At 41.9% G+C, this 14541-nt stretch overlaps 1 protein-coding gene across 4 annotated transcripts in view; it reads left to right on the forward strand.

The window, feature by feature from the left end:
• Positions 1-14541, forward strand: part of LOC126858490 (uncharacterized) — a 107586-nt gene that overhangs the window by 82745 nt on the left and 10300 nt on the right. For all 4 annotated transcript variants that reach the window (XM_050608863.1, XM_050608860.1, XM_050608859.1 and 1 more), the window contains 4 exons: positions 5885-6236; positions 6844-7236; positions 11652-11905; positions 14241-14409. In XM_050608863.1, the coding sequence (XP_050464820.1) occupies positions 5885-6236; positions 6844-7236; positions 11652-11905; positions 14241-14409 (1168 nt within the window). The remainder of the gene's footprint in view (positions 1-5884; positions 6237-6843; positions 7237-11651; positions 11906-14240; positions 14410-14541) is intronic.

A 14541-nucleotide genomic window follows, 5' to 3' on the forward strand; every position in this document is an offset into this window, starting at 1 on the left:
AATATATTTTTCTGAAAAAAAAAAAATATATGATGAGACCGAAATTCTGAGTTTATAATTGCAGTGACAATTAGAAACTTCTAATTGCGCGCTCACTGTCGACATCCATGGAAATCCAATTCGTTCTCGCATCCTTTTAACGCCTCCCTTATTCTTCCTGTATACAATAGAACCGAGATCGAGGACCTTTATGATGGTCGACGATCGGCCAAACGACGAATACAAGTTGTCGCTACTTCTTATTATACGCGTTTCATTTCTCCCGGTTATCGTTACGCGGCAATCTGTTTTAAGAGTCACCACTACGACGAATCGCGGCCACTACCGCGATGGCCTCTGACCCGACTGACGAGCCAGGGAACGAGGGGGCCTCGTGTGTCACGTCGTAAAACGGCAAAACGCGGACCGGGCAGCAGGCCGCAAGCAGAACCAGAAACGTGGGACGACGAGTGCCATGGCCCGTTTTCTCGCCACCGCTGTTTTATGCCCGACACGTAGCGTCGCGCGAACGCGTTCTCGTTTATTTGAATTTATGATTATAGAGGAACATAATTGCGCGGGGGGCACACACGATACGCGAACGGCAACGCCCTCGTTTCGCGCTCTTGTCGCGTGGGATTCCACATCTCCGGTAGCGCCGGATCTTTCCGCGATTGCGGAAATCACACGCGGAGCGAGTCGCGTGCTAAGGGCCGTGTTACGAGGAGATGGGCTATAAAAATAAAATATAAGTATCATATACACAGAGCGTTGGACACAAAAAAACCATTGGACATGTCCGTGCAACCATAGATATAAATTAAGAAATCCTTTCAAAGTATCATTTCAAAATATCATTAATAAATTACTTCAAAGTAGAGATAAAATGTAGACGAATGAAATATGAAGCATTCTAATAATATAAATAATTAATTAAAAACTTATATTTACCCTGATATGGAAATTTCAAGCTTAATCGTATATTATAATTCTCGATGTTAAAAATTAGAAATTTTTGCAATAAATTTTAGATTTTTCATTTTAGAATTGACGGAAGTTTTCTTTTACTAATTATAAATTGCATATTACAAAATTATTTTTATTCTGTCTGCGTTTCTCGCGACAGTAACAAAGTCGATAAACAGAAAAGAAAGCGAATAGCGTCGCCAATTACGTCTTGATGTTGCGCCGTCGACGACACTGTGCCACTATGAGGTCTCGATTACACCACGCAAGAACTGGATCGCTCGATCAAGACAGTTAGCTTGCGGCGATATTATCTCGTTAGCTCGAATTTACGATTAGAAACGCCGTCGTATGTTTTGTATCACCTTACGGGTATCCCGCCTAGAATCCATCGGTCTTGCGACCGCAGGAACGCAGGATCTTACATTAGATCTCGTCTGGGGGTCACAAAAAAAGACATTTCCGGCCAACTTCCTTCTCGTGCCAACGATCTCAATTGCCGTAACGAAGTCAAGGAGCATTTAAACGGACACGTTTTCGCAGGGGTCGATTCACGCTGCTCGAACAAACAAGAACCGGATCGCGTAGTTCGAGAACCGGATCGCGTAACGTTTCATTACAGCGAAACAGGAAGGTGGATGAATTCGATGACACACGAAGGTCTGAGAAACAGAACGAATTTCTAGCTATTCGACGACCGCAGTGAACCGAGCAAAAGTCGAGGATTCGACCTCAAGAGATATCTAACAGATCGTAGTGTCGAGTTTCTCACATGACAATTTGGGTTTGCGATGTACGAGCACTCTCGACATCGAATATCGTAAATTGTTGCACGAGAAGGAAAATCGCACCTCGCGATATAAGATTATCTTAAACATTTGATAGTCCACTCATCACCTATAATCTTGATCGAAGCAAAATCTGCCTCGTAATATTCGCGATTATCTAGGAAGAAACCTTTGAATCGTTGATCTCTCTTAAAAACGATGCGAGTTCAGTTTGAAAAATCTTGCGAAATTTAATATATCTTTGTTTTATATATTCGAAATATTATTTATATATTCGGTTTTCATTAAAACTCTTTGTCGATTGATAAAACTTTTCTATTTTGTCTTTTTCATTTTCCTTCTTGAGGAAAGAAAATGGTAATATTTTCGATATGTATATATATATATATTATTTTTACATACAATATTTAATAAAATTTCAAAGAACATTCCTGTTAGTTACGAAAATTACGAACGACAGTGCTTTCACAAAAACACAGTTGAAAACATGAGACATTAAGACAGGGGTCAAGAGACGTTTCATAATTGCCGAAAGTCACAGTAACGTATTCTGGGAACTGCGTGCGATTCTCTTAGGAAGTAAAGCACTAGAAAAGCCGCTGGTCGACTATCGTGAGAAGTGCTAGACATTGTCGTTGACCTCGCCGCGTGCATCTAAAATCATTCTGTCCGTCCATATATACGACACATATGTATGCATACGTTGACATTGCCGCGTTGACTCGGTGGCACGTGCTATAAGCACAGGTGCCGAACGTGCGTGCACGCGTGCGCGCTTGTAAAGGCAAGAAGTCCGTAGACCTGCGCGCGAGAGGCTTGTATACGCGCGAGATATGGAAAAAGAGCAGGCCGACAATGATAATCAAAGGAGTGACCCGAGAACGAGTCGGTAGAGCGCCACTTTGCCGGACCTGTCTTTCGGGTTTCGTCTCGTGCCACATACAGATAGGCCGGTCGCGCACACATACGCAACCAACTGTGCCCGCACAGTAGGTAGAGTACGGGCCACGATATGCCCGATTTCCGGTTAGAGAAAGGCCCGATTCCGGTTCCCGAAGCGGGTCTATCGCGAGCCTGAAGCAGCGGTACCGCAAACCGCGTTCTGGCGCCCGCGCAGGTTACTCCACAAGGGGTTAGCATGCGTGAGAGTGCGCACACATGCACGAGTGGCTGTGCGTGTCGTGACCCAGCGATGACCCCGCGCGACCTGCAGGTTCACGTGTCGGGCCGCTGTCCGAGTGCCTTGTCGTCGATAATGCTGCACCGTAAGTACGTAATTGCATCTTACGCTGCGCATTGCGGAATCCTCTCTGCCGTAAAGAAAAAAGAAAAAAGCCGCGCCGCGGAATGCCGCGTATAACGCGGCGTAATTTACTCGTTTGCGGCGCGAATACGCGCTCAACTCGCGCCGGGGCATGAGAATTCGTGCGCGCGGCGCTTATTGACCCCCGAGAAGACCGGGGTGTGCCTGCGCATCGCGGATACCGGTGTAATCGACGAGGATTTTTCACGCGCGTTTCATGAAAAAGAGAACGCGGCCTCTTCTGTTTGTCATCGAGAGATCAACGTTTCCGCGCAGACAAGAAGTGTGGCGATAAAAACGGTCCGTGCCGTGTCGGCGTCGGACAGCAACATCTTGTACCGTTTGTTTCGTTCGAAATTCTACACATATCTAACGGTTAATTTGCGCCGAATCATTGCTGAAGCGATGATTGATCTTTCTCGAAACAGGGACAGGATATTAAAATGTGTCGCGATTATGATATATTGAACTTTCGAATTTCTTTTGAACGAAGATAAATATAGAAATCATAGATTATTAAGTGCACGGCAAAAATGATACATTTTCTTCTCCAAAAACTATATTTATGATCATAATAATATATCTCTAATTGTTTTCAAGACTTATCGATATCGACATAATTCGTTGATTTATCGCGCTCTTATATTAACATATTTTTATATATAAATATTTGCTCATACATCATGCAATAATTTTTTTATTGACATTAGCTCGGGATTTTTAACACGACAATGCGAATACTTGGATAGTATGTGAAACTGGTTGCATAGGTAACTCTGCGAAACGCTGATCGAAAACGCGCGGGATTGATCCCTCTTTCGTTTTACGTTAAACTTTTTTCCTCTTTTGTTGTCAGCTTTTTCATTTTCTTCTTCTTACGCGACTATAACATTCGGCACTTAATTTCTTGATGACTAGAAAACCGCGAAAAAAATATCTCGCACGTTGTTCAACAACACTCTACCAATGTTGAGATTCATTTCGCAGCTTATAATTATGAATACATTATTTTATTTGAAACTAGATGAAAGAGTAAATAAATATAAAAATAAATCATATATCTCTGAAATTTTTTGTGAAACACACTTTAAAGGAAAAAAAAACGACGATATTTTTGTTTAATTAACGTAAATTTTTGTCGCAAAAATCTGGGCGTGTCTTGGATGAAGATATGTCGATGACAGTCATACAAAACCACTGAGACGTTCCCGAGAGCTTAAAACGCCAATCAGACTCGGTTCGCAATCTGATACCTCACACCTAGCGATCCCAAATTTTCAGGGGTGCATCGTCGTATCTAGTTCCCAAGGTACGCGCACGCGAATCTCGTTTCGCACCGCGCGTTCTCGGATTAGCATCGCATTATCGGGAAACGCTCTCGCGAGAGGCGTCGCGAGAGGAGAGAGAGCGCGCGCGGATCCATTTCACGTAAGCCGAATTCATGAGCAGCCTCGCTGCCTATGGCCTCGGGTTATGGGACAGCACGTTCTCTTTGCTTATGCTCGGGAAAACGAGGTCTCGACCGCGGCCGGGTTTACCCGCCGTCTTTTCCCCGTCCCGGGGCCTATCCGCACCTCTTCAGGGTGCACAAGTGTGCCGAGGGCGACGCAATAGTCTCTCATCTCGGCGTCTCACCCTTTTCGTCGTCGTATTAGAGACGGGAGCGAGAGAAACGCAGGGCGGGAAAGAAGGAAAGAAAGAGAGAATGGTAGACGAGAGATCAGGTATCAAGTGTAAAAAAAAGGTCATTGTGCGGAAGCATCTGACCGTAGGGTAGGCACCGCGACACGACGTTGCGAAAGGATAGAGCATAGAAGAAGGGATGTATACTTTTTTTAGGCTTGACAAGAAAGAGAGAGAAAGACGGAATTTGGTGGTAAAGGTTGCCAGGACATTCCGGCAAAGGCGGCGAGGGGCGATCCTTCGCATCGGAAAAGACGAAGAGATGATAAAAGGATAGAGAGAACGAGGGAAGGATGGCATGCACCGAGAGAGCGTTGGCAGTTTATAAGGGTCCCCGGTATTGTGGATACGTATTATCATGCTAAATATAACATGTTAACTACTTCGCATAATACCGCGATCCTCTCGATTCTTCTACCATACGGCCGATCGGCGAATCGCGTTACTCGGCGCGCGTCGCGCGTCGAAAATTTTATTGCCGAATTCGGCAGATGCGGCGCGCGATGCATAGCGGAAGTGTAACGCCGGATTTTCCTCGCCGAATTTCATTCGATGACAAGGCGCAGAGAAAGAGGAAAAAAAAAGCGCGGCCCATTTCTCATTCTTCTTTGAGGTCGGCGATTCAATTATCATTTCAATGAACACACTGAATATTAACATTAGTTGTCTTTAATTATAAAAATATGAAATATACAGGATGTTAAAATAAAGTTCAGACATACGCCTCCAACTTTTTTCAATTTTTCAAAGAATATTCTTACTTAATTATTTTCTATTATATAGTTATAAATTTCTTAACACCTTATTGATGAGATTAAAAATAAATGAAAAGAAAATATACGCTGTGTACGTATAATTAATCTCGTCAAATATTTGAAATAGGGAATCATCATTAGAATTTTGAAGGAGAGTCAATTGTGTTAAACTCCTACAACCGTTCTCGACGATATTCTGAGCGCGAAGAATCCGATCTTTTTCATGGCAGATGGTGGAGCCCGTAAAAGGCAATCGGTGGCAGCGCGAGAATGGGCGCGCTGCATCGATTTCGATATACATAGCGCGAATTCGTCACGCATTCTTATGGCGCGGCGCGGATCAATGCTGATTCTGCCGTACCCGGTAAAGGAGCTATAACTGAAGGTCAATTCTCCATGGACTGTTGAAGGGGTGTGATGGGCCAGAAGCTGCTGGTGCAGGAGGCGCCTGGCTCCGGTTCCGCCTCGACGAATCGCATGGAAGGCGGCGAAGGTGCCGGAGGAGGGGAGCTACATCACTTCCTGCATCAGTACAACCAGCAGTCCCACAGTCCCGGCCAGAGCCTGCAGGGTGGCCTTCCGCTTCCGCTGAGCCCGCAGTCCCTGCGACACGACGGCGCCTCGAGCGCCGGCATCGCCGGGGTCAAGAGGGAACCGGAGGACCTCAGCTCGTCGCGGGCAGGTCAACAATCGAGCAAACGGCATAAGCAGGAAAGTCCAACACCGCCGGGAATGTACCATCATCATCAGCATCAGTTACAGGTGAGACTTGAACCATCATCGTCGAGAACGCAATCATAGGGTCTCTACTCGGAATTCGCGATAATTCGCGTTTATTCCGCGATTTGTCTCTGATTTTTCAAAACAAATGGATATTTTTTACAAGATTTTAATTTTAGATAATAACTTAATGACAGATATTTCTACTGTATGAATCTTTCTTTCGTGCTATAAAATTTTATATCCCATAATCATCACACGCAGCGAAAAAGCTTATAACCAATTTTCATGATTTCAAATATCATTTCGTATCCTTTGGTAAAATTGCTTAAAGATTTGCTATATCTATGCAAACGTTATAATATATTATCATCTTCCAAACATTGTGTCACGTATAGCCCAATGCAGCAAAATAACTCGAGAAAATAACTCGGATCGCTCAGATTTGCACTTGCGTGTTGCATTCGCGCGTGGCTCGAAGATTGCCAAGTGCTTTGCGCGAATCGCTTTCGTGTTTTTGCTAAAAAGTGAACGTGTAAATGTGACGGAAAAAATGCACGCAATCACGATTCGCTTGAGATAGTAATGCCGATAACAATGCCGGGAGGAAAATCAACCGCAATGATTTTGTATGCGTGTATATGTGCAGGTGCAGCAGTACGGCAGTCCCTACGATCCCTACACGTCCTGCAGTCCACGACTACAATCGACCGCGTACACGTCCACGTCGGCGACCGGCACCGGAAATGGGACGAATCCCGGAGGCGGCGGCCTCCATCAGGAGGCGACGACGGTCTACGTCGCCGGCGACGCGCTGCCGCCGCTCGCCTCGTCGAGCTCCGCTTCCTCGCTGTCCACCACGACCGCTTCGTACACGAGGTACGAAGTTGTGCCGAGCTCATACACTACGACACACGCGATACGCTCGTCGTCGAGTAGCAGCAAGGTCCTGACCGTTGATCTTCCCAGCCCCGATTCCGGGATAGGCGCCGACGCGGTCACGCCGAGGCAGGACCATCATCCGCCCACGGCGCTTCATCAGGTGAGTGGACCCGCGATTAATTTCGTTCCTTCGATACGTTTATGTGTCAACCGCCTCTTTTAAGGCGCCTTTTATACATCTTCCATCAATGCTTTCGAGCGCAGATACATTTACGAGCGATACTATCGACGATCGTTCCGTTGAAACGAATCGTCGCGTGATACCGTGTCTTTGATATCGTAAAATAGAATCATTAAAATAGCGTCATAAAATAAATGATAATATAAATCTGAGATAAAACTTGTGTGATTTTGATAAAACAGTAAGGTAATATAAATATTAAAAATTTCACGCCAAAAAGATTTGTCGATTCGGATAATATTAGCAGTTAAAGTAAAGTCTGAATCATTAAAAATGGAAAGTGGAGAAGAGTATGGACCAATAAAACAAATTGATAATTCTGGCATGTTATAATATATTGCTGTACCACGTAATATTAAAGAAACGCAGCAGGCGTAACATGATGTCACGGAGCCAGTCGACAGGGATGATCATTAAACGGTTCACGTCTATATAAATCGCAATCAGCAAGCTGACGTTAGATAGCGAAACAGGATCGGAACAGGATCGCTGTCCCGTCAAGCGAGGCTCCGAGTTAACACGGGTTGCACAGAGACTTATGGGATATATATACGGAGAAATGTGCGCTACGCAGAGATATTTGCCACTGAATTACGCGAAGAGTTCGCCGGCGGTATCATTAATCGTCCGAGAAAAATGCGCGGGAGCGCATGGCCGGGCTGCAGAAACGATCACCTTATATCCCGACACGTCGACCGGGATAACCATAATTCGATCAAACCGTATAGAAGCCGAAATGACTGCTATCGTCCGCGCTATCGTTTTCAATTCGATCGCTCGAGATACAAAATAACTTCGCTCGCGGCGCAATTAATCTCCCAACGAGATATCGTACATATCGTATATTAGCAGGGCTCGTTCGCCGCTCAAAGGACATTCTTTCGCGCGCTAATATATGCGATATTATAACCGTCGTCCTATTACGAGAGTGTATATTTTCGCGTACGATATCCGCGCCCCATCGTTATCGTTTTCAATGCGATTTGTCAAGTAAGTGCTTTCGCCCACGACGAAAACCTCACCGCGAGAGTTGCGCGATTAATCCTCCATGTCTCGAGCAATGCAAACCGTGCCCGATATTACTCGTTAAAGCGCTCCAATACTGAACGGACGGCGTATCGAATATGCATATACAGCGTTCGCCGTTCTCGAAGCGATTTGTCGCGCGACTTTTTCCATCTCGAGTACATAATTGCGTACAGTTAGACCGGCGCGATAAATTTGGACGCTGATACCATACATCGCGATGCATAATAGTCTCTAAGGGAACGATTATGGTATCTTGGATTATGGTAAACCACAAAATTTCGACGTATCAAAAAACGAACTCGTTCCTCCGGTATCACGCGTTTGTTAAATCTTATGGTTCTAAAGACTTTCCGCAATAGACGCGCCTTGCTACGAGATCATCTTGTCTGTGCTGATTTAAGGATCAATAAATAGAACTGCAATAATCATAAAGTTCATTACGATAAAATGAATATATTTTAACTTTGCGTAATTGGACGGCTTTTCTAAAAAAAAACAGCCGAACAGTCAATTCCACTATATCGTTCGCAACTCATCACATTTTTTTTCTTTAAAATACTTTAGAAGTCTATTTCTTAGTTTTATGTTAAAATGCGTTCTTGATTTCTTCTTTTCGATTAAATGTGATAATAATAGTCAGCCTATCGTTATATCGAGACAGTTTCCATTGTCTTGACGTGGACAATTCGTCATCCATACGTAGCCGTTAGATATCTCGTTCGCTTCCGGAAACATTAATCGTGCAATAGTCGCGCGCGCGCGCGCGAGTAAGTCATTAGCATTGCCGTCGATATATACGAATTAGAAAGCACTCGTTCGTTCTGCTTCGCTTGTGCACGGCAGACGCTGAAAATAAAAAGTCGAAGCCGCGGGACGCCAACGATGGCAGCAGATTAGGTATTGAATGCTAGAGCTACCGTGAAAACCGATCCGCTCGTATGATTGGTATACATTTATAGTCGCAATTAAAATGTTGATATTCAAAGCAGATATAACACATTATCCGAAAGGATTTTTCCTCATCAACGCGCGCTCGTTTTATCTCGCGGCTAATGCGCTCTACATCGACCATTTCCGCAATATTTTTAGGAGCGATGTTGCTTTAAATCGCTCCGACATAACGTAATATTCCAATTATGATCGCGTACAACGCCAGCTATACGCGTCCGCCTAATAAATTCGGCTCGTTTGCACGAACGTGAACTATAAAGGAATCTCGTTAAACTAATCGTAAATTTCGTGCACGCATTACTTGGAGAATGGCGTCACAGCCATTGCAGCCTCTGATACCGCACGCAACCATGTATCATATTCCAACCGGATCCGCAATTTCTAACTGACACTTTTCACTCTTTAGAGGTCTTAAGCATGTTTAGATATTAAATATTTATCTCTTTTTGTATTCTTATCCACGACACAGTTTTCGTATTTACGTCAACGCCGATACGCCGCGGCTCAGGTTTCTCTTGAAACAGATTCCGATTACCGGCGTTCGAGTGACATCTCAATTAGAACAGTCATGTACATTAATGATAAAATACGATAAGTAAATAAACCATTGACAAATTGCATGCATTACGCGCGCAACTTGCTCACGACACAATAAAATCGCAAAAATAATGTTCTGTTAAATTTTTTCTTCTGACCATATATATATTTATTTATTTTTCTGAGAATATTGTATTTTTATTATGATACAAAATATGTATATACATTTTGTATCATAATAAAAGTATAATATAAATATAATATAATAAATATAATATAATATAATATTCTCAAAATAAATTCTATAAATAAATCCGTATTTACCACATAATTAAAAAAGGATTAAAAAAAACATGATTATATTTTGAGAGATTTATAAAACATTGAGATAATTGTAAAACATTATATAAAGTGAGATATTTATCGTTACATACGACGATCAAATTTTCGTTCGCTTGCAAAAAATTCTTCTTGAGATATGTGACTTTCATACTTATTGCATCTCGCACATTTAATGTCTGAAGCATTTGAGAAGTCTCAAAATGACAAATAGCTTCTTGCCGACGTATGGCAAATCCAGTGGTTAGTGGAGAACTCTTAGCAAGAAAGAAGTTGCGCCGTGCTTTTTTTTCGGGTTGACAGAGATTTGAAGTAACAAGCTGCGGTAACCGCGTTGCATTGAAAAATAACTGCAGGCGACGCGTAATCGCATGAAGACATATGAGGGAATAGGTCGTTTGGCAAGCTGCTTATTAACTGCCACGGTTGGAAGCGCGTGCGGGTCGTGCGGTTGATTTTACGAGACCACAAAGCTTCTATTCTTTCTTCTTACTCGCTGCCTTCGGCAACGGTATGCAGATACGCAGCGAAATGCATGAACGGAAATGCTCGAAATGCACGTCCCCATTAGTAGATAAGTGGAAAATTGTTTTTTCTGCTGCGACCCTTTTACATTAAGCTATTAAGATTTGTTTACAATGATGCGTGTATAATTGACGAAAAGGAAAAAGAAATCGCGCGAAAGCGGATGCGTCGAAATAGTCACGTAAAGTTGCGTGTTTGCGCGCGATTAATCATTTATCGGTCCAATGATTACCTTAATCACGCATGATTTGAAATTTATCGAGGGATACTTGAGGAATGAAAAAATCTAATGAAATGCATTGATATGCAAAATAAGACGCGAACGCATACAGATATTGAATCGCGATATCGCTGATATATGAAACAACAAATAATTGCGTCCGTTACTAGTTTTTTAAATACTAATTACACGGCAATCAGCAAACATTTAAATTGGTGAAATTGAGTATACGCTTTAACGTTTGTATATGCAAACGCGTTTTATCTACCAGAACACGACCGGAAAGAGGTACACCTACCATTATCTCTTCACACGCTATATATATACAGTGTCTTCTATTAGTTATTTAAAAGCCAATATACATATATAACACTATCATATTTCATATTTTCTTCATGAAAATATTGCTAGAAAATTACCAGTTGCTTATTTAACATAATTAATAAAATAAAAGATTATACATTTTTGTGGTATCACGCATCATTCCGAGAAAGTTTATAATCATTATTTATATAAATGCTTCTCTTATTTTCGAGTACTGTATTCATTATAAAATACAGTTCTGTAACTTACGCAATCATTTTTAATTTGCATTTCCAATATTTAAACATAACGAACAAAATATTAGAAAAAATTAAATATTAGAAAAATTAAGAAATTATTATTTTCATAGGCTGACATATGGGCTTCATTTTTTTTTTTTTTCATAACAATGAACTAATTTATTTTCTAGTCCTCATTTGACTACACGGAATTATGTCCTGGTGGGACGACAGCCGGAGCGGCGGTGGTCCTCGAAAGCGGCGCCGTGATACACCATCAACCCCTGCAACTTCAACTACAGCAGAGCCATGCACAGGCACAGGTGCAACGCAGCAGTCTCGTGTCCGCAGGTGCGACAAATCCGAATCCGAATCCGCCGAGGTCGCGGCCTTGGCATGACTTTGGTAGACAGAACGACGCCGACAAGATCCAGATACCGAAAATGTAAGTAAACTTCGAAAATAATTGTTAAAAACAAATCGATGGAGATGTAAAATTTGATGAAGCGCGTCTTTCTCTCTCTAAAGTATTACTTAGAAATAAAGTTTTTCAAATGTAATATTTGCAAAAAGTCGATTTTATTTCTATTATCGATATTTTAATAGCTGCTTGGCTTTTCTAACTTAAATTTAAGAGATCACGAACAAAGTTAGAAAAAGTTAAAATCACATCTTCAACAGAATTTATCTAATTAAAACGAATTAATAAGTAAAGATAATAAATTATGATAAACATATAATAAACGTTGCAAGGGCGAATGTTCAAGTTACTCTGTCGGATGGAATAACGAACGAATAGATAAATATCGAGATTGATAGATAAATCAGTCTTATTACATGGAAGGAATGAAAAAGAAGCGATAAAAGTTAATAACTCCATGCCGTCGAGAGCGAACAGTCATGAGCTTTCGCAACAAGACGAATGTACGAAATCACTCATCTCAATATCTGAAATTCATATATTCGATCTTTAAATATAAATATTTACACACAAATATCGGTTATTATAATCTTAAGAATCAATATATCATACATATGATTATAAAAATGATGGAAATATTATTACAGTTAGTAATTTAATTATTAATTTATAATCTTTCTCTTAATATTTAACTTACATAATTATTGTTGCTAGTGGTAAATAATTGATATATAAATTAAGATATTTCTTTTTTATTTTGACGAGTAGTGGCACTACTGAAAATGAGTTTACGACACAATATTATTCCACTTTTACGGGAAACTAATATCTCCATTAGTCTTTAAGAAAAAGAAGAACTTCCTGCCTCTTGGTCTTTCGCGCGTATAATGTTCATTTCCTCTGCGGTTTATCACATCTGCCTGCTGACTGATTCAGTTTTCTCTTTCTCTCTCTCTCTCTCTTTATTATACCCATCCTTACTAATGATCTTCCTACTTCCCGTTTTGCTCCATCCGCCTTTCGTGATTTGTTACTTCCATTGTTAAACTAACTATATACGATCAGTGGCGCTGAAAATTCTTTTCTCGCTCAGCTCACCGAAACAACCGATGATGAACAATGATGTTAAAGATATTAAGTCGGCTCTCTCCGACCGATTCTCAAAGAACGGACAAGCGCCTCGAGGGTCGCGTTGGGTCCGGGTTGAAAAATCGTGCATCCGCCGACTACTCGCACCGTGAAATCGAAATGTCAAGAAGAGCGTACGGAAGAGGAGAAGAAAGGAGAGAGAAGAGGATCATTTTTTTTTTCGTCAACGGAAACGAGAGAGACAGACGTAATCAAGGGAGACTCAGTACGGTAGTCGCGTGTAACTCACACACAGAGAATCAAATAACAAGAGATGTATAGATAGCGAGTAGCAACAGTAGCTCAAGCAACAGAGACGCACAGGAGAGCGTTCACCCTCGCCACGATCAGTTATCGTCTCGCTACATCCGGTTATCCAGCACGACTGATGATAAAAAAAAAATGAGAAAAGTACGGAGAGATAAAAGAAATAGATCACGTCGCGAATACGAGCGCCGGCCATCGCGCGCGGATAATTGGACGCTTTCGTGACCAGGTTTGGCGATTAGCGATTTTCCCCGATCGATCGTTTTGCTCCCGTTTTACCTTTGCCTCATCGCGCGCGCGTCGTTGTTTTGCCCTTATCGTGCTCTTCCCCCTGATCTGTCACAGGTTATAGGCGTTCATTTTTCATATCAAGGTGTATCGGCCGTGTACTTGTTTACCTCGCAATCGCAGCCGTGCGACGAAGATAAGCTCGATTAGAAGCGCGATATTCCAAGGTTGATGCGAGTCCCGATGCGTGTCCTACGGTACGACGTCTTCCTTTTCTTACGTCGCGTAGCGCGTTTGCGTCGGATTGCCAACTTTCTCAGGCTACGAATAATTCAAGTCTTTCATTACCGTTCGATTCTTATTAGTCGTTAGAATATACGCATTCGCTTTTTTTTTCGTAATGACGGACATAATTAACAAATGCTTCTCGCGGTTTTATTTATCTCCGGTATTTTCCAAACAGAATATATTTGTCTTAACTAGCGCGAAGTGTACAAATTCTCACAGAGAATTAATCGATAATAATTGTGCGATAATTGCTGACGTTGCGCAGCGCATTAATCAGCTAATTGTGCATTCGTTTTGCGAGCTCATAACTATTGTAATTGAGTAAACGTAATCCAATCTTGTGTCAAGCGAATAATGGAAGGTTAAATATGCACGTTTTTATGCACACGCACGTGCTGGTATCCACATTTTTTTTCATTCGAAAAATCTTATCTGTTCTGTCCTTTAGTTTCTCACCTTACGGATTTAAGTATCATCTGGAATCACCGATCAGCACGTCGCAGCGCCGCGAGGATGACAGAATAACATATATCAACAAGGGCCAATTTTATGGTATCACGTTGGACTATGTGCCCGATCCTGACAAACCACTCCTCAAGGCAGGACAGACGGTCAAGGTAAGAACAGAAAGGATAATTACACTGTTTGCATAACGGTATTTAGAGGATGATTGATGTAGAATAGATATGCAGTTTGAAAGATTAATGTTTACGTTTTCAAGATCCCGTAGAAACCCAATAATGTATTCA

This window comes from Cataglyphis hispanica, chromosome 25, assembly GCF_021464435.1.
Source record: "Cataglyphis hispanica isolate Lineage 1 chromosome 25, ULB_Chis1_1.0, whole genome shotgun sequence".
Classification (NCBI taxonomy): domain Eukaryota; kingdom Metazoa; phylum Arthropoda; class Insecta; order Hymenoptera; family Formicidae; genus Cataglyphis; species Cataglyphis hispanica.